At 49.5% G+C, this 26,971-nt stretch overlaps 1 protein-coding gene across 1 annotated transcript; it reads left to right on the top strand.

Moving 5' to 3' along the window:
- The first annotated feature begins 22,740 nt into the window (after positions 1–22,740).
- Positions 22,741–23,688, top strand: LOC125514617 (uncharacterized). The gene has a single exon (XM_048679952.2). It carries the CDS (start codon positions 22,884–22,886, stop codon positions 23,418–23,420), a length of 537 nt encoding a protein of 178 aa, XP_048535909.1. The 5' UTR covers positions 22,741–22,883; the 3' UTR covers positions 23,421–23,688.
- Positions 23,689–26,971: the final 3,283 nt, after the last annotated feature.

The raw sequence follows: 26,971 nt of genomic DNA on the forward strand, positions 1-26,971 counted from the left end.
GGGCACGGCTTTCGAAAGTTCAATCCCTGCAGGGGAGTCCCAACTTAGCCCATGACAAGCTCTCACGGTCAACGAAGGAATAGACCTCCTCCCAAGACGTTCTGATCAGACTCGGTATCTCGGTAACTCAAGACACTTCGACAGGTTAAAACAAGACCAGCAACACCGCCCGAATGTGCCGACAAATCCCGATAGGAGCTGCACATATCTCTTTCTCAGGGCACACTCAGATGAGCAAGACGTCGGGTGGGCCAGCCCAGAGTTTCCCCTGGTAGCCCCGGACATCGCTCGGTTGGACCAACACTCAGAGGAGCACTGGCCCGGGGGGGTTAAAATAAGATGACCCTTGAGTCTGCAGAACCCAAGGGAAAGAAAAGGCTAGGTGGCGAATGGTAAGACCAATGTTGGGCATTTCTGGAAAAGCTTTAATCAAGGCGAACTATCAAGGGGTTCCCATTATAACCCAACCGCGTAAGGAACGCAACAATCCGGGAACATAACACCGATATGACGGAAACTAGGGCGGCAAGAGTGGAACAAAACACTAGGCGAGAGGCCGAGCCTTCCACCCTTCACCAAGTATATAGATGCGTTAAGATAACATGGCAATATAATGATATCCCAACAAGTAAATAAATGTTCCAACAAGGAACGGCTCCAATCTTCACCTGCAACTAGCAACGCTATAAGAGGGGCTGAGCAAAGCGGTAACATAGCCAATCAACGGTTTGCTAGGATCAGGTGGGTTAGAGGTTTGACATGGCAATTGGGAGGCTGACAAGCAAATGGTAGGCATCGTAGCATTGGCATAGCAAAGAGCGAGCAAACTAGCATAGCAAAGATAGTAGTGATTTCGAGGGTATGATCATCTTGCCTGCACAGTTGTCAGAGTTGACTGGATCCTCAAAAGCAAACTCAACGGGCTCCTCGGTAGCGAACTCATCTCCCGGCTCTACCCAAACAAGACAAACAAGCAACAAGGATACAATTAACCACGTGCAAGGATCAAGCGATATGATGCAATGATGATATGCTATGCGGGATGCGATGCGGGATGCAAAATGCAAGATATGACAGGAAATGCATGAACCTGGCCTCAACTTGGAATTCCAAGGGTGCCACTGGAAAGATGATATGAAATCGCTTGAAAACGATATAAAGAACGCCGGAATCGGAGTTACGGTTTGGAAATGGCAAGCGTTTTAAGATATGACACCGGTCTGCGATTTACAGCAAGTAGGCATCTAAATGCAATGAAATGAACATTCTACAGCCACCAAGCATGACAACAAAATACATGGCAGGGATGCACACAAGATGCTTAACAAAATACTAGCACTGAGCCACGGCCAATTCATCCATTATGAGGTTCAAACAAGCATGGCAAAAACGCAAATGCAAAACAGATTCCAGACTTAGTGAAATTAACACTTGTCTGAAATTTCAGATCACGAAGCCCTCTTCGGAGCAGCAAAACAACATGATACATGACCTGATTAAGACAAGTAAGAACATGGCATGGAGCTACTCAACAAGCTTAACAAAATAACCAAAATGACCTGGGGCCAAAAGGGTTCACAAAATATACTAACGGGCACACGAACATAGCTAAAACACAATCAGTTTTCAGACTTAGTGAAAACTGAGACATGCTGAAATATAACTCACGAAGGCATGTAAACGAGCTCGATGCACTCACTACGGTACAAGTCATGGCAAGGCAAGCATACGTCCATTACGAAGGCAGAAAAATACAAGGTAGACATGGCAAGAACAATGGCATAGCATGCACGGATCAACTACAATTGCATCGGCAAAATCGCAAACGAGTTGATGATCTGCCCAGATTCACCACGAAGTAAAAGTAGAGCTCGATTGACTCAAGCTAGGGTGCTCCAGAATTGCAAACAAAGACATGGATGGATAGAGCATAACATGATTAACAAAACTCCTTTACTTATCATCCTCAAAAGAGACACGGATCACTAGGAAACAACACGAACATATGGCATCATGAACTAAATAATCCCAGACTTAGTGAAAACTACTAAGTCCCTGAAAACAGATTTACCGGGTGCATCACTTTGCAAGCTTGCACAAGTCACCACACATATCCTAAAAATGCATGGGTTACACCTCTGGAAAGATAACAAGATGCTTAAGAAAACATATGAAGGACTCACAGGCATATCATGCACACATTAATCATGGCAAAAATGACAAAAGTCTAGAACTAGCAGATCTGACAATTTACTCACGAAGCCTCCTTCTAACAGCATTTCGGGCATCAAGATGAGCTCAAATAAAAATGATGCAATGGAATGAAATGATGTACTCGTCGAGGCGAACATTTTGATATACTATATGTCCAAATGGGAGCTACGGATGCGGAGATACGGCAGGTCAAAGGTTGCACAAAAAATTAGAGGGAGAGGGGAAAAGTCAACTCTAGGGTTTATTTTCAGATCTGAGATCCGCACGGATTACGAGGTCGCCGGAGAACACTGTAGCGCCCGAGGTCGAGGTGGCCGAAAACGATGGCCGCGGTGGCCGGCATTGGAGGGGGCGGCCGGATCCGAGGCCGGTGAGACGAGGGGGCGCCGGGGCGCGGTCGTCGGCATCGGGCGGTGGCGGCGCGCCTAGCCGGCGAGGTGGCGGAGCTTGGCGTCGGCGGCGGCGGGGTGTGGCGTCGACGGCGGCGGTCGGCGGCAACGGCGGGGCGGTGGCGGCGGCCTGCGGGCGAGGAGGCGGCGGAGGGAGTGGCCCGCGGTGGCGGAGTCGGGGGCCGGCTCTGGGCCTTCGGGCCCGGCGGCGGAGGTAGGTGGCGGCGCCACGTGGCGGTGTCTGGTAGGCTGAGGCGGCGGCGGCGATTTCGTCCGGCCGGGTCGGACACGTCCGGCCGGCGCGAGGGAATTTTAGGGTTTCGGGGAGAGGGAGAGATCCGAAAATCGGGGGTCCTATTTATAGGCATAAGTGGAGCTAGGAGAGTCCAAAAGAGGTGCGGTTTTCGGCCACGCGATCGTGATCGAACTCTCTAGGACATGCAGCAGAGTTTGGTGGGTTTTGGGCCAAATTGGAGGGGTGTTGGGCTGCAACACACATGAGGCCTTTTCGGTCCCTCGGTTAACCGTTGGAGTACCAAACGAAGTCCAAATGATACGAAACTTGACAGGCGGTCTACCGGTAGTAAACCAAGGCCGCTTGGCAAGTCTCGGTCCAATCCGGAAATGTTTAATCCCCACACACGAAAGAAAGCTAGAAATGACCACCGGAGGAGAATGAAGCGCCGGAATGCAAAACGGACAACGGGGAAAATGCTCGAATGCATGAGATGAACACGTATGCATATGCAATGCACATGATGACATGATATGAGATGCATGAAAACGAAAACAACACACGGAGACAAAGACCCGAACCTGAGAAATAAATATAACTTAACGCCGGAAACGACAAGAGTTGGAGTACAAATTGGGCAAGTTATATCTGGGGTGTTACAAGCTTGCTCAGAGTTCGGTGCTGCACCGGGTCGAATTCCCACAGGTTGAAAGCCCGTTGTTGACACGAGAGGATCCGGCAGATGAGCATAACCTGGACTACGTTGACAAGTTTGAGCTTCTTGTCCACCAGGGTTTGGACGCATGTTTGGAGTCCAGTCAGCTCTCCTTCTTTACCCCATGACAGGCCCGTCTCTTTCCAGGAGGTGAGCCGTGTAGGGGGTCCGGATCAGAACTCAGGGGATGTGACCCATTCAGGGTCGCACGGCTCGGTGATGTAAAACCACCCCAATTGCCACCCCTTTAGGGACTCCACGAAGGAGCCCTCGGGCCATAGGACGTTGGGCATCTTGCCCACCATGGCGCCTCCGCACTCCGCCTGGGTGCCGCGCACCACCTTCGGCTTGACGTTGAAAGTCTTGAGCCATAAGCCGAAATGGGGGCGGATGCAGAAGAAAGCCTCGCACACGACGATAAACGCCGAGATATTGAGGACAAAGTTCGGGGCCAGATCGTGGAAATCCAGGCCATAGTAGAACATGAGCCCCCGGACAAATGGGTGGAGAGGGAAGCCCAGTCTGCGGAGGAAATGGGGGAGGAACACCACCCTCTCATGGGGCCTAGGGGTGGGGATGAGCTGCCCCTCTTCGGGAAGCCGGTGCGCAATGTCGTTAGACAAGTATCCGGCCTTCCTCAGTTTTTTGATGTGTCCCTCTGTCGGTGTCAAAACCGGCGGATCTCGGGTAGGGGGTCCCGAACTATGCATCTAGGCCGGATGGTAACAGGAGGCAGGGGACACGATGTTTTACCCAGGTTCGGGCCCTCTTGATGGAGGTAAAACCCTACGTCCTGCTTGATTAATATTGATTATATGGGTAGTACAAGAGTAGATCTACCACGAGATCAGAGAGGCTAAACCCTAGAAGCTAGCCTATGGTATGATTGTTGTTCGTCCTACGGACTAAAACTCTCCGGTTTATATAGACACCAGAGAGGGCTAGGGTTACACAGAGTCGGTTACAATGGTAGGAGATCTACATATCCGTATCGCCAAGCTTGCCTTCCACGCCAAGGAAAGTCCCTTCCGGACACGGGACAAAGTCTTCAATCTTGTATCTTCATAGTCCAGGAGTCCGGCCGAAGGTATAGTCCGGCTATCCAGACACCCCCTAATCCAGGACTCCCTCAGTAGCCCCCGAACCAGGCTTCAATGACAACGAGTCCGACGCGCAAATTGTCTTCGGCATTGCAAGGCGGGTTCTTCTCCAAATTCCGTGTACCTGTTGAACAGTGTCCGGTTTCTTGTAAATGTAGTGCTCCTTGGCTTCTACGCCCAATAATGGATGTTTTCCACGTGTCAAACGAATACGAAAAGTCAGGGTGTTTTTATATTTACACCCCTAGCCGCGTGAATGAGCCGCCTATTTTAGGGGACAAGGATTTAGATCCAAACCACACCTTCTCCCTTCCGCGAGTATTCATCAGAGCGTATCCGATAGAGGTCCATTCCATCATGGCCGGCCACCGCAGCTCCTCCTCTCGCCCTTCCAGCCCTCAGCCTGGAGATTGGAAGAGGTGCTCCATCCCGCACAGCGAGCTAGTGACGCTCCAGACCAAGGGATTTCTCCCCCGGCCTATATGGTCCCGGTTTGAGCCGGACTTGCCACCTATAATGGCGGAGAGCAAGCGGAGAGCGCCCCCAATCCCAAAGGAGAGCGGGTATGCCTTGCCCCTTACTTAATAAGAGGGCTCAGATTTCCAATTCATCCGTTTCTCCGGGGGCTTCTAGAGTTCTATGGCCTCCAGCTGCACAACCTCACGCCTGCCTCCATATTGCATATCGCGGGTTTCGTAGCCCTTTGCGAGCTGTTCTTGGGCTACGAGGCTCATTTCACGCTATGGAAAAGGCTATTCTTCCTTGTGCCCCGCTCTAAGGAGGGGTCAATATATCAAGTGGGCGGAGCCGAAGTGTGGCGCATCGCCGGGACCGGATATCTATCCGGAACCCCAAAGAAGGCGTCCGAAGACTGGCCTTCGGAATGGTTTTATATAGAGGACGTCCCGCTGCCGGATCCTGTCCGGATCGGCCTCCCTGAGTTTGACAGTGCTCCCCTAAAGAAGCGCCTAAGCTGGCGTCCACGGAGCCCTCAGAGGGAAAGTGACAGGGACGTTATTTACTTGATGGGCCGGATAAGATTGTTAGCTCATTCCGGACTGACCACGATCGGGGTCATGGCCGCATGCATCATGCGAGGGGTGCAGCCACTTCAGTATAGAGGCCGCCCCATGTGGGACTTCAACGGGGAGGACGACGCCACCCGCTACGGCCGTAAGGGGCCGGATTCGGCTGCCGCTCTAATAAAGACCTTGTCCGCTTTGTACAAGAGAGAAGAGGAGGAATTTCTCCACGTCAACCCACAGGGTGGATTTTCTATGTACAATCCCCCAAGTTGGGTAAGTGGACACTTTTACTTGCCCATCCGTTTTATATTCCCATTGTTAAATTTTTAGTCTAACGACTTCAACGCAGGAACTGCGCCAGGCTGTTAAAGAAATAAACAGCCCTCCTCCACAACCCGAGGATCCGGGACGGTCCCTCGACCCGGCCTCTCAAGAGGATCCGGACTTATCTATGGAGCTGATTGATGGAGTGTTTCATCAATTGAGCAAGGACAACGCCTTGGTGGCCATTACGGCCGATTATCCAGGGCTACTCCCAGCCTCACAGGTAACTGAGACCGGAGTCGTAGCACTTTGAAAAGGGATCTGTCCTCGCGTGTTTTCGATTGCCGTATGACAACCGTGTTTTGCAGGGGAGGACCTTGAGACGGGAGGCCGAACCTGCGGTGACTAGCCACCGAGGGGCGGCAAGGCCCCGCGAGCTGAAAAGAAGTGCGGTCCGAACTGAGGCACCGGCGCAAAGGTATAGCGCGCCGCCTTATTCCCAGGTGTTATTCCTTCGAGTCATATTAACGCTCATGCTCTCTTCGGGATGAAGAGACCTCGCCGGACTATATCCGGAGAGGCTGCCAATCGCGCCTCCACCAGCCAGGCTCCAAAGCCTGGTCCGGAAGCGGAGGCGAACACGAGGCGCGCACCGGACGCTCCTCTGACGGAGGATGCGGACAGGCTGTCTGCCACCAATTCTGAGGTGGAGAGTGCCATGAACCACAGGCGTCGCCGGACAGTTCTTCGCGACGCTTGTTTCTCCCAAGAGGCATTGGATGCCTTCAATTCGGGAGACGCGTACCTCCGTGCCGCTCAAAATGGTCTAGCCAGAGCCACGGAGCAGTATGTGAAAGACATACGGGTAAGAAAATTTTGGTAATTATATATATATACCAGTAGCCCCCGAGACTTGAAACAGTTGGAATAACTGTTTTAAAGATCATTTGTTATGCAGGTTCTTACAGAAAAGAATACCCTACTGTCCCAGGAGCTGGAAGAGTGCAAAGCCCAACTTGAGGCCGCACTAGCCGCGGCAGGGGAGCCCAAGGAGACCCCCTCTGGTAATATACGCTTCGAAAGATAAGTATTTTGCAAAGTGCGGCGTGGGTGCAAATCTGACAAATGAAATTGCAGATGGCGCCGGATTAAATCCGGAAGTGCAACAACTCCGACGCCAGCTAAAGGCTGGTGAGAGCGTGCTGACAAAGTTGAGGCGGGAGAAGAATGATCTCCAAGATTCCAACACCAAGCTGGGCGTTGAACTGAAGGACGTTCGTGCCCAGCTGTTGGACTCCATGAAGGAGAATCAGCGGCTTCGACGCGGCATATATAGTAAGTGCTTAAATGAACTTTGAAAGAAGAGTTCGGCGAGGAAGTCGACTAACAAAGTAATGTCTGTAGGTATGCTGACAGGTCGTCCTGCAGAGGAAATGCCCGATTCTACGGGTGACCTTCTTCCCGAGCTCTCACAACTGCATGAGCGAGTTCGGCAGGTGATGCAAGGCGTCGCCCAGGCCTTGTGGCCATCCGTCTCCATGCCCGAAGGCCTTGGAGAGCTTGTAGAGAAGATGAAGGGAGCGCGGCGGCGCTTCCGATTATGGAAGATGCCGGCCTGCCGTCAAGGCGCCAGGGAGGCCTGGGCCATGGTGAAGACGTGGTACACGAAGGCTGACCCAAACCACATGGACGAGGTCGGGCCCGCAGGGCCCGATGGGAAGGAGATCCCTGTGAGCTTAGTATACGTCCAAGTAGAGTTGGCCGCAAAGTATTCCCAACAGGACTGTAAACTAGACAGCCTATTAGATGGTATTGAAGAGGAATACAATCAGTCATATTGACTATGTAATTTTAATTGACATGTGTAATGCCTTCTAGCCGGATTGTAGATCGTTTGTCATGGCCAACCTTTTCGCTTCAACCTCGGGACCTGACGGTCCGGAGTGTGTCCGAATACCCTCGTGGTTATATAAGAACCAGAGTATGCATGGAGACTAGGCGTAGGGGTCATTAGTGCTTGAACAGACAAGTGCCCAACTAGTTATGTTATATTACATGGTTAGTAAGAAACATCTTCCAGGGAGAATAGTTCCGTTAGGGGTTCCTTTCCCTGGGAGGCATGCCCTAAAGTGCATGTCTATTCTGCGAAAAGAGACGCAGGAAAAACATCTGAGGGTGTATAGATAAATAAGTGAAAGAAAAGATCATCTTTAGTTCACCGACCGAATATAATCCCTTAAGAACGCTAGCTTTCGGCTTCACCCAGTCTGAGGTACACATCCGGCTGACCCGGCAGTAACAATCGCAGAGGTGCTCCCTTTACCACCTAGCCAAACAATCGGGAACATAGGGGTAAGCACAGAAGCCAAGCAACCCAGCTTGGCCAAAACTTAAGTCATATTGATGCATATAATGGCGAATAAAAGGTACACGCGGAAGTATGACACATGTGTTGGGCATGAAGCCCGTATAAATAAGCTTCTGTTTAAAGAAGCCCCCAAGTTTAATGAGCGCGGATAGCGCGTCACTTTATGAGCCTTTAAAGGCTATAAGAGAGAGAGGAGAAGGAGAGAAATGTAAGACAGAAAGTATATAAAAAATGGACAGAGGAAGGAGACGAACACAGAGTCCGGCGCTAGGCATAGAATCTTCGTAGACAGGCTGCGTTCCATGGGTTCGGCTCGAGTCGGTTATCCGATGCATCTCGCAGGCGCTACGCTCCACCAGTTAGGACTTGGTCGATTATGAGGGGACCTTCCCACTTGGGCTTGAGTTTGTCCTTTTTCTTGTCCGGCAGGCGTAGAACTAATTCGCCAACGTTGTAATTTTTGGCCCGTACATCTCTGCTTTGGTATCTTCGAGCCTGCTGTTGATGGAATGCGGAACGGGCTTTTGCCACGTCACGCTCTTCCTCCAAGGCATCCAAACTGTCCTGCCGATCGAGCTCGGCTTCTCTTTCTTCGTACATGTGCACTCGAGGTGAGTCATGAATTATGTCGCAGGGCAAAACTGCCTCTGCGCCGTACACCATGAAGAATGGTGTGTATCCGGTGGTGCGATTCGGCGTGGTCCGCAGCCCCCAGAGTACGGAGTCGAGCTCCTCTACCCAGTGCGTATTAGATTCCTTAAGGGACCGCACTAATCTGGGTTTGATGCCGCTCATGATAAGACCATTTGCACGTTCGACCTGGCCATTGGTTTGTGGGTGATAGACGGAAGCATAATCGAGCTTGATGCCCATGTTTTTGCACCAGAGTTTTACCTCATCGGCCGTAAAGTTCGTGCTGTTATCAGTGATGATGCTGTGGGGGACGCCGTAACGGTGTACAACCCCGGAAATAAAGTCTATCACCGGTCCGGATTCGGCCATCTTAACAAGCTTGGCTTCTATCCATTTGGTGAACTTATCCACCATGACCAGTAAGTATTTTTTCTTGTGGGTTCCGCCTTTAAGGGGTCCAACCATGTCAAGCCCCCAGACCGCGAAGGGCCAAGTGATGGGGATAGTTTGGAGGGCGGTGGGTGGCATATGGCTTTGGTTTGCAAAAAGCTGGCAACCGACGCATCGTTGGACTAAGTCCTGGGCGTCTGCCCGGGCCGTCGGCCAATAAAAGCCTGCACGGAAGGCCTTTCTTACAAGGGACCGAGCTGCAGCGTGATGTCCGCCGAGTCCGGCATGAATTTCCGCCAGGAGGTTCCGCCCTTCCTCTTCGGAGATGCACCTTTGAAGGACTCCGGTAGTGCTTTTCTTATAAAGCTCTTCCTCATGGACTTTATAGGCTTTAGATCGCCGCACTATGCAGCGTGCCTCATTTTGGTCCTCAGGGAGTTCCTGCCTGGTAAGGTAGGCGAGGAATGGTTCTGTCCACGGGGCGATGATGGCCATTATTACGTGGGCTGAAGGTGTTATTTCATTGGCAGAGCCTCCAATTATGTCAGAGTGTTCGGTGTCAGGCAGTGCGGTTGGGTCCGGGCTTTTATTGCCAGGTTCCCCTTCCCATAATACGGACGGCTTGAATAGCCTTCCCAAGAAGATGTTGGGGGGACTACATCGCGTTTTGCACCGATGCGTGCCAGGACATCTGCCGCCTGATTATTTTCCCGGGCTATATGGTGAAATTCAAGCCCTTCGAACCGAGCTGACATTTTTAGGACGGCGTTGCGATAAGCTGCCATTTTTGGATCCTTGGCATCAAAGTCTCCATTTATTTGGGATATTGCGAGGTTCGAGTCCCCGCGCACCTCTAGGCGTTGAATGCCCATGGATACTGCCATCCGGAGACCATGTAACAGGGCCTCATATTCAGCTGCGTTGTTGGAGTCTGTGTACATTATCTGGAGTACATATTGAACTATGTCTCCTGTGGGGGACGTCAAAACGACGCCAGCCCCTAGACCGGCCAACGTTTTGGAGCCGTCGAAGTGCATGACCCAGTTTGAATATGTGTCGTACTCTTTAGGGAGTTCGGCCTCCGTCCATTCTGTGACGAAGTCGGCCAAAACTTGCGACTTGATAGCTCGCGGTGGCTTGTAAGTTATGTCAAACGAGAGGAGCTCAATGGCCCATTTTGCAATCCGGCCCATCGCGTCGCGGTTGTTTATAATATCGTTAAGTGGCACTTCCGAGGCTACTGTTATTGAACACTCTTGAAAGTAGTGTCGCAGTTTCCGGGATGCCATAAATACTGCGTACGCAATCTTTTGATAATGCGGGTACCATGACTTGCACGGAGTAAGGACAGTGGACACGTAATAGACCGGCTTTTGAAGGGGGAATTTGTGTCCGTCCGTTTCTCGTTCAACGACGAGCACTGCGCTTACGACCTGATGGGTTGCTGCAATGATTAATAGCATTGGTTCGCCAATGTTTGGCGCGGCCAGGACTGGGTTTGTTGCCAAGATGGCTTTTATTTCGTCGAGTCCGGTCGTGGCTGCATCCGTCCACTCGAAGTGTTCGGTGTGCCGAAGGAGGCGGTAAAGGGGTAGGGCCTTTTCTCCTATGCGGGAGATAAAGCGGCTTAGAGCCGCCACGCATCCGGTTAATTTTTGTATTTGTTTGAGGTCCTTCGGGATATCCAATTGTGACAGAGCTCGGATCTTAGCTGGATTTGCTTCAATTCCTCTACCGGATACAATGAAGCCCAAGAGCATTCCGGCTGGAACGCCGAAAATGCATTTTTCCGGGTTGAGCTTGATGTCGTATGTTCGGAGGTTATCGAATGTTAGCCTCAAGTCATCTACTAGAGATTCGACATGTCTTGTTTTAACGACCACATCATCTACGTATGCCTCCACTGTTTTGCTGATCTGGTTTGCCAGACATGTCTGAATCATGCGCTGATATGTTGCGCCGGTGTTTTGAGCCCCAAGGGCATTGTGTTGAAGCTGAATGGGCCGTATGGTGTGATGAATGCCGTTGCGGCTTGGTCTGACTCTGCCATCTTTATTTGATGGTAGCCGGAGTATGCGTCGAGGAAACACAACGAATCGTGTCCTGCGGTAGCGTCGATAATTTGATCGATGTGGGGGAGAGGGAAGGGATCCTTTGGGCAAGCCTTGTTAAGGTCTTTGAAATCAACGCACAGGCGCCAGGATTTGTCCTTCTTTGGTACCATCACCAGGTTTGCTAGCCAGTCCGGACGTTTTATATCTTTGATGAATCCGGCCTCCAATAGCTTGGCTAGTTCCTCTCCCATGGCCTGTCTCTTAGGTTCGGAAAAACGCCGAAGAGCCTGTTTGACTGGCTTGAATCCTTTTAGGATATTTAAGCTGTGTTCGGCCAGCCTGCGTGGGATTCCTGGCATGTCTGAAGGGTGCCAGGCGAAAATGTCCCAGTTCTCTCGTAGGAACTCTCGCAGTGTGGTGTCTACATCAGGGTTTAACTGTGCCCCGATGGAAGCTGTTTTATTGGGGTCCATTGGATGGACCTGGAATTTGACTATTTCGTCCGCCGGTTTAAAGGAGGTGGACTTGGATCTTTTATTGAGTATCACATCGTCCCTATTTACCGTGGAGCGCAGCGCAGTCAGTTCCTCAGCCGCTAGGGCTTCGGATAGCGCCTCGAGGGCCAGTGCGGCTGTCTTGTTTTCGGCGCGGAGTGCTATGTCCGGATCACTAACGAGAGTGATGATTCCGTTAGGCCCGGGCATCTTGAGCTTCATGTACCCGTAATGGGGTATTGCTTGGAAGACTGTAAACGCTTCCCGCCCTAGCAGAGCATGATATCCGCTATTGAACGGGGCCACCTGGAACATGACCTCTTCGGACCTGTAATTATCCGGCGTGCCGAACACCACATCTAGTGTGATTTTTCCTGTACAGCGCGCTTCCCGACTAGGGATTATTCCTCTAAAGGTTGTGCTGCTTCGCTCAATGCAGTTCCAGTCTATTTCCATTTTTTGAAGGGTTTCCTCATAAATGAGGTTCAATCCGCTGCCGCCATCCATGAGTACCTTGGTAAGACGAAAGCAGTCCACTATTGGACTGAGGACCAATGCGGCTGGTGCTCGGGTTGTTCGGAATTTAGGTTCATCACTGGTGTTAAAAATAATAGCCGTGTCACTCCATGGGTTTATTGTTGCTACTTGGTAGACTTCGGCAAGGCCGCGGAGTGTTCTTTTTCACATATTATTTGATGCGAAAGTCTCGAAGACTGTTAATACCGTATTGGTTTCTCTGGGGTGGCTTTATGTGGCTTCTGGAATTAGAAGATCTTCGCCAATTTTTGCCACCTGCCGGAGTATCCAACATGCTCTAAGGCTGTGAGTTGGTGTGGCGCCCTCTGCACTGTGGATTTTACAGGGTCCATTAAGCCATCCTTCCAATACAGTTCCGTGCCCTGTAGAGGGCTTTTACTTTTTGGTATTGAACCCGGGTGTCTGGCGATGATGCACCCTTTTGTTTCGGATTGGGTTTGTATTCAGGGCCGGATTGTCCCAAAATATTATTTCGGCTTTCCAGGCGCTTTCCATCGCACAGTACTTTCGTACTATGGACGCCAAGTCAGCGAAGCATGTAATATCACGGCGACTTATGGCGTTGAGGATTCCCTTGTCCGTGCAATTATTGCAGAAGAATAAAATTGCGTCTTCCTCGCGGCAGTCCTTTATCCTGTTCATAACTAGGAGGAATCTGGCCCAGTAATGATGTACTGTTTCTTCGGGCTCTTGCCTAATTTGGGATAGATTGCTTATGTGCGGGTGGGTGGGCGGAATCAAATCCGAAACCTCACCCAATCTGAGACCCAGGGGCCAAGGAGTTTCCGAACTCGGAAGTTTGGATTCTTGGATGTTGTCCAATGAATCTAGCACGTCACCTGACTTTAAGTTCAGGTCTTGAGTGATGTCCTCCCCTCCGCGGGTGTCCGACTTGGAGGGATCGGGGATCCGTACATATCTAGTCCTTAAGATAGATGAAGGGTCGCCGCACTGTCCCTCTACCACGGCAACATAATGGGTGACCTGGGGGGAGTTAATCTCTCTCAGATCGGGTTTAGACCCAATCTGGACGTAATCCGTAGCGACTCCCAGGGCGGCGAAGCGATCCAAGAGCTCGTTTAGGGAAGAGAGCTCCATTGGATCTAGCTTCTCGGCGAATTCCAAGCTGATGTGAAGATTGCTTTCGATGACCCGAGAGGTCATTGTCGGCGCAGCAGCCGAACGGGTGGTCATAAGGAAACCACCTAGCCTGAGAGTCTGGCCGACAGCCAAAGCTCCCTTAGCAACGGTGCCGTCTTTAAAGACGGGATGAGGCATCCTTCCTAATGGTGACGGCACATAGGAACTCTCAATGAAAGCACCAATGTCGGTGTCAAAACCGGCGGATCTCGGGTAGGGGGTCCCGAACTGTGCGTCTAGGCCGGATGGTAACAGGAGGCAGGGGACACGATGTTTTACCCAGGTTCGGGCCCTCTTGATGGAGGTAAAACCCTACGTCCTGCTTGATTAATATTGATTATATGGGTAGTACAAGAGTAGATCTACCACGAGATCAGAGAGGCTAAACCCTAGAAGCTAGCCTATGGTATGATTGTTGTTCGTCCTACGGACTAAAACTCTTCGGTTTATATAGACACCGGAGAGGGCTAGGGTTACACAGAGTCGGTTACAATGGTAGGAGATCTACATATCTGTATCGCCAAGCTTGCCTTCCACGCCAAGGAAAGTCCCTTCCGGACACGGGACGAAGTCTTCAATCTTGTATCTTCATAGTCCAGGAGTCCGACCGAAGGTATAGTCCGGCTATCCGGACACCTCCTAATCCAGGACTCCCTCACCCTCCGTGACGGAGGAGACCATCCACTTGCCTCCCGCTCCGGACATGGCTGGAGAAGGTTGAGGTGGGGTGTGCGGACTTGGGCGCTAGAGCTCGAGTGCGCGGAAATGGATAGGCAAAGGAGGAAGAAGGCGTGGATGAAAAGGTGGATCCTTATCCCCTTATATGGGCGGACGCGACTATGCGCCCCCACCAGCCTGGTAAAACTCGCTTATCTCCCAAGCGCCGTAGTCAATGGCGCGGTTGGGTTACCCACACCTGTATTGATGGACACGATCTCTGCTTTAACAAGACTTGCCAAGGAAACCGCCTCACTAAACGCGCTGAGGTGGGACAGTAAAACGATTCGAATAAAGACTTGGCCGTGGTGTGATGTCACGCTACGGAATACGTCAGCAGATTAGATTTGTGTAAATATTATTCTCTCTATGGCAATATGTGGAAACTTATTTTGCAGAGCCAGACACTACCTTTGTGTTAAAAATCTTCTATGAAGAACTTGGAGGAGGAACCCGCCTTGCAATGCCGAAGACAATCTGCGCGCCGGACTCGTCATCATTGAAGCCTGGTTCAGGGGCTACTGAGGGAGTCCTGGATTAGGGGGTGTCCGGATGGCCGGACTATACCTTCGGCCGGACTCCCGGACTATGAACATACAAGATCGAAGACTTCGTCCCGTGTCCGGAAGGGACTTTCCTTGGCGTGGAAGGCAAGCTTGGCGATACGGATATGTAGATCTCCTACCATTGTAACCGACTCTGTGTAATCCTAGCCCTCTCCGGTGTCTATATAAACCGGAGAGTTTTAGTCCGTAGGACAAACAACAATCATACCATAGGCTAGCTTCTAGGGTTTAGCCTCTCTCATCTCGTGGTAGATCTACTCGTGTACTACCCATATCATCAATATTAATCAAGCAGGACGTAGGGTTTTACCTCCATCAGGAGGGCCCGAACCTGTGTAAAACATCGTGTCCCCTGCCTCTTGTTACCATCCGGCCTAGACGCACAGTTCGGGACCCCCTACCCGAGATCCGCCGGTTTTGACACCGACAGGGGGTGAATGTAAAAACGCCATGGCGCCTCGTATTCATTCAATGCATGAGAAATTGCCCTTATTGGGCGCAGAAGCCAAGAGGATCAACATTTATGGGGCCGGATACTATTTACAAACACTTGGAAATTGGAGAAGAACCCGCCTTGCAATGCCGAAGACAATACCGCGCGCCGGACTCGTCGTCATTGAAAGCCTGGTTCGGGGGCTACTGAGGGAGTCCTGGATTAGGGGGTCTCCGGACAGCTGGACTATATCCATTGGCCGGACTGTTAGACTATGAAGATACAAGATTGAAGACTTCGTCTCGTGTCCGGATGGGACTCTACTTGGCGTGGAAGGCAAGCTAGGCAATACAGATATGTGTATCTCCTCCTTTGTAACCGACCTTGTGTAACCCTAACCTCTCCGGTGTCTATATAAATCGGAGGGTTTTAGTCCGTAGGACAACATACAATCATACCATAGGCTAGCTTCTAGGGTTTAGCCTCTCCGATCTCGTGGTAGATCTACTCTTGTACTACCTATATCATCAATATCAATCAAGCAGGACGTAGGGTTTTACCTCCATCAAGAGGGCCCGAACCTGGGTAAAACATTGTGTCCCCTGCCTCCTGTTACCATCCGCCTTAGACGCACAGTTCGGGACCCCCTACCCGAGATCCGCCGGTTTTGACACCGACAAGCGTCGTTACCCGAAAGGGATTGACAATCTCTTTAACACGTCGGGTTGCGAGTGGTTGTTATTTGTGTGCAGCGGTTGATTACGTTGTGTTTCTTGGTTCTCCTACTGGTTTGATAACCTTGGTTTCATATTTGAGGGAAATACCTACCGCCGTTGTGATGCATCATCCCTTCCTCTTTGGGGAAAAAACCAACGTAGCTTCAAGCGACATCAATAACTACCAGAGGGGCCCACCAGGTGGCCACAACCCACCTGGGCGCGCCAGGGAGCCCAGGCGCGCCCTGGTGGGTTGTGCTCACCCAGGACCACCTTCGGTGCCCATCTTCTGGTATATAGGTCATTTTGACCTAGAAAAAATAGAGAGAGGACTTTCGGGACGGAGCGTCGCCGTCTCGAGGCAGAACTTGGGCTGGAGCACTTTTGCCCTCCGACGGAGCGATTCCGCCGAGGGAACTTCCCTGTCGGAGGGGGAAATCATCGTCATCATCATCACCAACAACTCTCAAATCTTGGGGAGGGCAATATCCATCAACATCTTCAACAACACCATCTCATCTCAAACCCTAGTTCATCTCTTGTGTTCAATCTTGTTACCGGAACTATAGATTGGTGCTTGTGGGTGACTAGTAGTGTTGATTACATCTTGTAGTTGATTACTATATGGTTTATTTGGTGGAAGATTATATGTTCAGATCCAATATGCTATTTAATACCCCTCTGATCTTGAGCATGATTATCATTTGTGAGTAGTTACTTTTGTTCTTGAGGTCACAGGAGAAATCATGTTGCAAGTAATCATGTGAACTTGATATGTGTTCGATATTTTGATAGTATGTATGTTGTGATTACCTTAGTGGTGTCATGTGAACGTCGACTACATGACACTTCACCGTATTTGGGCCTAAGGGAATGCATTATGGAGTAGCAATTATATGATGGGTTGCGAGAGTGACAGAAGATTAAACTCTAGTTTATGCGCTATTCCGTAAGGGGCCAATTGGATCCAAAAGTTTAATGCTATGGCTAGAATCTATTCTTAATACTTTTCTCGTAGTTGCGGATGCTTGTGGGAGGGTTAATCATAAGTAGGAGGTTTGTTCAAGTAAGAACAACACCTAAGCACCGGTCCACCCATATATCAAATTATCAAAGTAACGAACACAAATCGAACCAATATGATGAAAGTGACTAGATGAAATTCCCGTGTATCCTCAAGAACACTTTGCTTATCATAAGAGACCATTTTGGCCTGTCCTTTTCCTAAAAAGGATTGGGATACCTTGCTGCATTTTTGCTACTACTATCGTTACTTGCTCGTTGCAAATTATCTTGCTATCAAACTACTCCGCTACTTACAATTTCAGCACTTGCAGACATTATCTTGCTGAAAACCACTTGCCATTTCCTTCTGCTCCTCGTTGGGTTCGACACTCTTACTTATCGAAAAGATCTACAATTGATCCCCTATACTTGTGGGTCATCAGTAAGCCGTAAAGCATGGTGCACTAAACTATCAAGTAGTCATCATACCGAGCTTGTCAAACGTTCATAATGTTTGCATCTGCTCCTGCAATAGGTCTGTCACCTAGCGGTGCATCACGAACATAATTCTTCTGTGTAGCAATGAGGATAATCCTCAGATCATGAACCCAGTCCGCATCGTTGCTACTATCATGTTTCAACTTAGTTTTCTCTAGGAACATATCAAAAATAAAACATGGGAGCTATACGCGAGCTATTGATCTACAACATAGATATGCAAATACCATCAGGCCTAAGTTCATGATAAATTAAGTTCAATTAATCATATTACTTAAGAACTCCCACTTAGATAGACATCCCTCAAGTCATCTAAATGATCACGTGATCCATATCAACTAAACCATGTCCGATCATCATGTGAGATGGTGTAGTCTTCAATGGTGAACATCTCTATGTTGATCATATCTACTATATGATTCACGTTTGACATTTTGGTATCTAGTGTTCCGAGGCCATGTCTGTACATGCTAGGCTCGTCAAGTTTAACCCGAGTATTTCGCACGTGCAAAACTGTCTTGCACCCGTTGTATGTGAACGTAAAGCTTATCACAGCCGATCACCACATGGTGTCTTGGCACGACGAACTGTCGCAACGGTACATTCTCAGGGAGAACACTTATACCTTGAAATTTTAGTGAGGGATCATCTTATAATGCTACCGCCGTACTAAGAAAAATAAGACACATAAAAGATAAACATCACATGCAATCAGAATATGTGACATGATATGGCCATCATCATCTTGTGCCTTTGATCTCCATCTCCAAAGCACCTTCATGATCTCCATCGTCACGGGCTTGACACCTTGATATCCATCGTAGCGTCGTTGTCGTCTCGCCAACTATTGCTCCTACAACTATCACTAACGCATAGTGATAAAGTAAAGCAATTACATGGCGATTGCATTTCATACAATAAAGCGAAAACCATATGGCTCCTGCCAGTTGCCGATAACTTTTACAAAATATGATCATCTCATACAACAACGTATATCTCATCATGTCTTGACCATATCACATCACAACATGCCCTACAAAAACAAGTTAGACGTCCTCTACTTTGTTGTTGCAAGTTTTACGTGACTGCTACGGGCTTCTGGTAAGAACCGTTCTTACCTACGCATCAAAACCACAATGATTTTTTGTCAAGTGTGTTGTTTTAACCTTCAACAAGGACCGGCCGTAGTAAAATTCGATTCAACTAAATTTGGAGAAACAGACACCCGCCAGCCACCTTTATGCAAAACAAGTTGCATGTCTGTCGGTGGAACCGGTCTCATGAACGTGGTCATGTAAGGTTGGTCCGGGCCGCTTCATCCAACAATACCGCTGAATCAAAATATGATGTTGGTGGTAAGCAGTATGACTATGATCGTCCACAACTCTTTGTGTTCTACTCGTGTATATCATCTACGCATAGACCTAGCCCGGATGCCACTGTTGGGGAACGTAGCATGGAATTTCAAAAATTTCCTATGATCACGCAAGATCTATCGGAGATGCATAGCAACGAGAGGGGGAGAGTGTCCACGTACCCTCGTAGACCGAAAGCAGAAGCATTAGCTTAACGCGGTTGATGTAGTCGAACGTCTTCACGATCCAACCGATCAAGCACCGAACGTACGGCACCTCGAGTTCTGCACACGTTCAGCTCGATGACATCCCTCAAATTCTTGATCCAGCAAAGTGTTGAGAGAGAGTTTCAAGACCACGACAGCGTGGTGACGGTGATGGTGATGTGATCCGCGCAGGGCTTCGCCTAACCACTACAACAATATGACCGGAGGCGTAAACTGTGGAGGGGGCGCCACACACAGCTAACAATGTTTGTTGTGTGTTCTAGCGGTGCCCCCCCCCCACATATATATAGATAGGTTGGAGGGGAGGAGAGGTAGCCAAGGGCGCGCCCCAAGTAGGAGAAATCCTACTTGGGGTCCTCCCAATTCGGCCTCCCCCCTTTCCTATTCCTATTCGGAGTAGGAAGGGAAGAGGGGGAAGGGGGAATCATATTCCCTTTTTTCTTTCCTTCTTCCCCTTTCTTTCTCCAATTTGGCCAACTCATAGGGGGGGCACACCAGCCCCTTAGTGGCTTGTGTGTTTCCCCTCTTGGCCCATTAGGCCCATATAGTTTGCCAGGGGTTGCCCGGAACCCCTTCCGGTGATCCAATACATACCCGGTACCCCCAGAACACTTCCGGTGTTCGAATATTATCGTCCTATATATGAATCTTTACCTCTCGACCATTTAGAGACTCCTCGTCATGTCTGTGGTCTCATCCGGGACTCCAAACAACATTCGGTCACCAAATCACATAACTCATATAATACGAAATCGTCATCAAACGTTAAGCGTGCAGACCCTACGGGTTCGAGAACTATGTAGAAATGACCGAGACACTTCTCCGGTCAATAACCAACAGCAGAACCTGGATGCTCATATTGGTTCCTACATATTCTACGAAGATCTTTATCGGTCAAACCGTAATGACAACATACGTTATTCCCTTTGTCATCGATATGTTACTTGCCCGAGATTCGGTCGTCGGTATCTTCATACCTAGTTCAATCTCATTACTGGCAAGTCTCTTTACTCGTTCCGTAATGCATCATCCTGTAAGTAACTCATTAATCACATTGCTTGCAAGGCTTATCATGATGTGCATTACCGAGAGGGCCCAGAGATACCTCTCCGATACTCGGAGTGACAATCCTAATCTTGATCTATGCCAACCCAACAAACACCTTCGGAGATACCTATAGAGCATCTTTATAATCACCCAGTTATGTTGTGACGTTTGATAGCACACAAGGAATTCTTCCGGTATTCAGGAGTTGCATAATCTCATAGTCAAAGAAATATGTATTTGACATAAAGAAAGCAATAGCAATAAAACATAACGATCATTATGCTAAGCTAACGGATGGGTCTTGTCCATCACATCATTCTCCTAATAATGTGATCCTGTTCATCAAATTACAACACATGTCTATGGTTAGGAAACTTAACCATATTTGATTAACAAGCTAGTCTAGTAGAGGCTTACTAGGGACACCGTGTTTTGTTTATGGATCCACATGTATCAAGTTTCCGGTTAATACAATTCTAGCATGAATAATAAACTTTATCATGATATAAGGAAATATAAAATAACAACTTTATTATTGCCTCTAGGGTATATTTCCTTCAAGAACCGCGCCATCTGGAGGATGGCCGACTACATCGACTCCTCGTCCTCTTCCAACGTCACCGACGGCTCTAATGACCTCCTGGCGCCGAATCCTACACAGCCGGCTACAACTGTGCCAATGACCGTGAGGGCAAAGGCCGGCAAGAAAGTGGTGAAGAAGCTCGACCCTCTCCATCTTTATTTTGGTTTTTTAGTAATTTTAGTTTAGAACTATGTTTCTGGACTGAAGTGTGGTGCTTTTTTGTCTAATGTTCGGATTATGTGGATTTGTATGTCCGTTTGTTTATTTCATTGATCACCTATCATAATAGCTTTCATGTTGTTTGCCTAGTACTTCCTCCTTTCCATAATGTAGTGCATCCACACTTTTCGAGATTTAAACTTAACCATAAATTTAACCAGCATGGGTGATTGCGGCGGGAGCAAAAATTATACCATTGAAAACTTCTTCTGAATACGAATTCATACCATTGAAAATTTCTTTTGAATACGAATCTGTACCATTGAAAACTTCTTTTGAATACGAATTCAATGGTATAATTTTTGCTCTCGCCGCAGTCATCCATGTTAGTTAAATTTATTATTAAATTTAAATCTCAAAAAGCACGAGTGCACTATATTATGAAATGAAGGGAGCATAAATTAGTGTTTTCAGATATGAGATAAACGACTGTGGACCGAGTTGAAGATTAACCAGTCACGATGTACGGACGCGTCCGCGGCAGATTTATATGGTGTCGTGTTTGGTATGTATGGCTGGAGATGCTGTTATATGCCTGAGATACTGGACGGTACGATGGCTACTCCATGGCTTGCTGTGGCCCATTGGTGATCGATCGGTCGATCGTATCCAAACACGCACGCTCGATCAGGTCCATCTGCTTTCTTTCTTATCCTTTGGGATGGGGCGGTCAATAGCGGTCCTTTCTCCATTCCTCTCTACATATTTGAGACAAAAGTTATCTGAGACAAAAGTGAATCCTGATCATCATCATTCTGAAAAGAAGAATCGACAGCCATGATCAAACTGATACCTGAACGGATAGACGAAGACACAGCCCAATTCGCTGTGGTATGCCTGGAGCTGCGGCCACAAGGAATCCAGATCCAGGCTGCTGCTTGGCCTGGACTCGAAAAAAGATAGACCCACGCTGGTCTACATAATTAAGCGTTCCCTTAAGCGTATTATACAACGAACTGACAGCAGAAAGATAGACAGCTATTTGGCCTGAACACGAACAAGCGCCATTATCGTCTCCCGTCAAAACCTGCTCACGTACAGTACATGCACAGTCAGCCGCCAGCAGTGCAATGATCTGCTGCCTGTCAGCAAAATCAATTCCTTAATCATACAGTGCCAGAGTCCATGCAGCTGCGAGTAAGCAAAACCTCGTGCCGGCGAATCCGCGGGCCGTTCGCGGCGCAAATGGCACGCCGCTCGCAACCGCTTCGCACGACCGGCAGCAGCAAGATCTCCCGCTCCCCGTCACCCGCAGGACAGAGCGCCCGATGTGTCCCGGCCAGCTTCGTCCCCCGGTGTCCGCGCTGTCGCTTCGATCCCTTCCGACTCCACCCGGCGCACTTCATCATTCACTAAAGCAAAAGGCGCAGATAAATGTGATCTTTTTGGATAAAAAAGCACGGGATGAAATGAATCTCATGTGACTAGTAACGCACTACTATGCCGATCGCCGTCAGAAACAACCGTGAAGCAGCCTGAAGCTGAATGTTTCTCCAACGCCACCACCGGATAATAATAGTAAAAGATCCACAGCCTGTTGATCGGACCGTGTCATGTTTACCACGACTCCAAGTGGACAGTGCCAACGAGCAACCTCTTCGCTGATCTGCTGCGAGACGAGGGAGAAAAGTAGTAAGCGTGTCAGTTTTTTTTTTAAGAATTAGGAAGCGTGTCAGCTTGGTAACAAAAGATCTACTCTGGCGAACGTTGGGCCCCGCGGATTCCGGCCCACGTCAGCCGGCCGCGCCCACCGTTGACTCCCCCACCCCGCCCACGGCCTGCCCGCGGCGGGCGGCCCCCCGATAAAAGGCCCGCACGCCATCCGCTGCCACGACACGGCGCAACTGCACGACAGGCCGAAGAGACCAGACCCAACCACATCGGCTCGGCGGCCGGCGCAGGGGTTTCCTTCCCTCCTTCCATCCACGATCCACGGCCGCGGCGAGGCGAGGCGAGGCGATGGACGCCGACCACGGCGGCGGTGTAGACGAGGCGGAGGCGGCCTTCTTCGCGCGCCGGGGCAGCCGGTGCTGCTGCTTCCCCTGCTGGCCCTCCTCCGCGCCCTCCTCGTCCTCCGCGCTCTCCCACCAGCGCGCCGGCGGCGGGGCGGCGGCGGCGACGCTGGGCGGGGAGGAGGAGCACTGGTGGCAGGGCGCGGTGGACGCGCTGCTCAAGGTGCGGGAGTGGTCGGAGCTGGCGGCGGGCCCGCGCTGGAAGACCTTCATCCGGCGCTTCGGCCGCGGCCCCCGCCCGCACCACCACGCCTTCGGCGGCGCCCGCAAGCTCAACTACGACGCGCTCAGCTATGCGCTCAACTTCGACGAGGGCCACGGCGCCACCCCCGACGCCGGCGGCGACCACGCCGGCGGCTACCGCGACTTCTCCTCCCGCTTCGCCGCCCCGCCCGCCTCCGCCAAGTCCTCCATGGACCTCGGCGGCCGCGACGCGCCGCCGCTCTTCCCCCCGCCGCCCGCCGACGGCGCCCCGCGGGCCTGACCTCCCCTCCGCCCCCCGTCCCCCCGGATCACACAACACCACAGGGAAAGTAAAGGTATCGGTCGATGGATGATGGTGGTCAAACTTCAAACTTTCAAAGCGTGGCAAAAAGACGGTGGCCTTTTCTCGGATGGTTCGGCTGCGATGGGGATCGTTTCTTTCTTCCAGTTCTTTCTCTCCTCTCCTGCTCCCATGATTGATTGATATTTCGTCGCTGTACAAAGAAAAACGAAGAAGAAGAGAATCCATTGTTACATTCGTTGTCATACTTATTCATCCGTCTTATCAAAGTTTTGTCCCCGATTACGGCTGAGAAATTCTTCACTCGCGTCAGCAATTTCGCCATTGTTTTGCTTTGCATAAACAAAAGTTGAGTGTCCGGCCGGAAACTTGCGCGATTGGTAAGAAGAAGAGGAATTCTGAGCCGAATTCTAAACGCTTGGCGTGCTCCAGCTGGGACTGATTGCGACCCAAGAAACGACGGGTGACCTTCGGCTGGAGGCGTTCGAGAGCCAGGATAGAGATGCTTGTCGCGACCGTGCACGTCTTGCACGAGACGGCGGTGTTCTTGGCCTCTTGGGACGCATGTCCCCACTTTTCTCAAGCCTTCCACGGCTCGGTACATGTGAACGATTATCAATCGCTGTTACTCCTCGCTGTGAATTGGATGGTGGAGGGAATTGATGTGAATTCATCGCGGGAGCCGTGATCTCGAGAGAATCACGGACCGCGGTATCGAATTCCAGACGGACAGCCTTGCTTGATGTTAACCTCCAACCATCCATGGCCGGACCAGAATAGAATGCTCCTGGGTTGTCGTGTGGATACAGGTCGCACTGGGAGCACAAAGTACTCCTACAAACTTTGAATGGTTTGTGCAATGAAGCCATCATCAGCCCATAGTGGATTCCTCCCTGGAGTATGTAGACCATCTTTGACAAATATGAAAACCATACGCCATGCTCATCAATCATGGTCAGGTGCATGAATATATGTAGCATCATCTTAACTTTGTCACGACCCACGGCTGTGACGAGCTCATGCAGTGCTCCGTCCATTTCAATCATGCAGAGGAATAATAATCCTAGTCTCAGGGCTTTGTTGGGTATTGCAATGCTGATCTGTGCCGAGTGCTCTGCCATCAGATTTTGTAAGGGGCGAACCTGGCTTTCCAACAGAAAGTATATGTTATAAGCTGTATCATACCATCAGATATGACAACTAACAGCAGCAACTGAAAACTATGGTGTAAACAAACAAACAATGATGATGCACTGCCGTATCAGCATCTGGTTGATGGATGATTGCAGCAGCTGTGTGGGCATCTGGTAGTATGTTCATCCCTAGTAGTTGAACACTAATCATTTCCACACAAATACATAATTTAGTAGACCAGTAGCATTAGCAGTAGTAGCTCACATCTCAAAAGCAAACTGCTGGAATTATTGTCGGCATCTCCGGTTGTTTAATCATCAGTATGGGTGTGTGTGTGGAGGGCTGTCAGTTGTCACCTCTTCTTGCTGTCTGATTAAGTATGCTGGCTATCATGATATGATAATCAGATAACGTACATAACTTGCACTGTTCCACACCACTTACAGCTTTCTGTCAGATAACAACATTATAAAATCTCGAGTGCAGCCAGAAACCTGGCAATCTCGAGTAAGCAGAAGGTGGCGGGATTTCGATTTGGATGCCGAATACTTGCGGACACGATGGGCTGAACAGGGTGCAAGGGTGCAGGGATCGAACGGAACTGCAGAAATTGCACTGAAATTTCAGTGGACATAAGCCGATGCAGAGCATGAATTGGAACAACGGCTCGAGAGACTGGCGCTGAAAGAAATTAACGGTGAGAGCATTCTGGCAACAGTTTAATTAACCATGTGTGCGTGCAGGCAAACACCCTGATCGGATCCCTGACAAGGCAGCAAACAGGACTGCAATGTGGCATGACTCATGTGTCATGCCCCAGATGCCATCGACAGATGCAGTTTATTCGACGTTGATCTTGGCTGGTGAATGCATTTTCTATAAAATTTTACTATCCAAATAGGGCTACAACATAACATGAAAGAAAGGGAGGTCGTTGGTACGTGAGATAGGTCTATTTGACCCCTAAACTATGTCTTTTTGGACACTTCTCTCTTTATTTCATTTTTTGGTCTATTGTAGCTTGTCCGTGTCCGGTAATCCACATCTGAGTCCAGGCTCAAATATCCCGTGAGCAGTAAATTCTGGAAATAGCAACACAAATTAGAAAAAAACTATTTTTTTAATTCAAGATGGTCGAGTTTTCTAGGAGCGTGTAAATTTTCATGCTCAAATGCAAGGATTGAAAAGGCGGTAGGCGTAAGTGAGGCGGTTGGCCTTCGCCTAATGCCTAGGCGGTGCCTAAGCGCCCTAGGCACGGCCTAGGCGGTAATATTGTTTTTACTCCTAGTATATATGTGATTATTATATGGGTGTTGATATTAGTTTAGGACATATAAATAAGTGAATTACTGCCATTGGAATATAACCTGTTTGATATGTCAGTGTAGTATGTGGCATGATTTCTTGCTTGGGTAGGCAATTCCTTACTTACCCTGCCTAGACCTCCATTTATACCCTAGACGAGGCGTTTGGCAATTGCCTAGTGCCTAGGCGTGCCTAAGCGTCTCCTAGGCATTGCCTTTTTCAACAGAGCTCAAATGATATTTCGAGAAGCTCATACAAAAAAAGTAGGGCCTAAGCAACGCAACTTTTCAAAGTTTCTCCCAGAGACATTTTTTCTCTTTTCTTTTTGCCACGAGCTCCTCACCCATCTGAGGTAAAGAAAATGTTTTTTAATGAATTTACTGTTCACGCATGGGTGTGCGTGCATTGATGTTGTCTTGTGCATCTCAACTCTGCTAGGTCGGGTGGGTGCCCATTGTGTTTGTATCCTCCTAATGCTTTACTTTGAGCCAATAAAATCCATACTTTGTCGATAAAAGAAACTTCGGGGCTTAGGGTTGACCGCCGTCACTAGGTGGCGCCCAAAAATCAAGCTACCTATTTAAGAAAAGTATACCAAGGGTTGCAATCCTGCAAAATTCATTAGAAACCCCTTTACATCAAAATCAAATAAGCAAAGAATCAAACCATCGCAAATACCCTAGCCGGCAGCAAGTCTCCTCCACGCCGCCGCCTGCCCTCCCTCCCCTCTTATTTCCCGTCCAACAGTTCATTGGCCGCTAGAGGAGTAGGGACTTCTCCCTTCCATTTTTTAAGGTCGAATGTGTTCTTGTTTTTCTTAGATTTTCTGTTAGCTTGGTGTGTCAACAACGGGGTGGCGGCGATGTGCATTGGGATAAAGTCTCTTCTGTCCCTTCCTACCTCAACGACATCTTACTCAGTTCCAAGCGAAGGGCCTATGAGTGTAGGTGTCATCAGATTTGTTGACTCTTTTCAGATATTACCAACTGGCGTGTCAATCAATGAAAACCGTTGGCTGAATTTTGGTGTGACGACTTCGACATGTTCTTTCGAGTTATTTTGCGGCATGGCTTGATTTCTCTACCCATCTG

The sequence above is a fragment of the Triticum urartu genome, chromosome 6A (assembly GCF_056163025.1).
Source record: "Triticum urartu cultivar PI428250 chromosome 6A, HENAU_Tu73, whole genome shotgun sequence".
Lineage (NCBI taxonomy): Eukaryota > Viridiplantae > Streptophyta > Magnoliopsida > Poales > Poaceae > Triticum > Triticum urartu.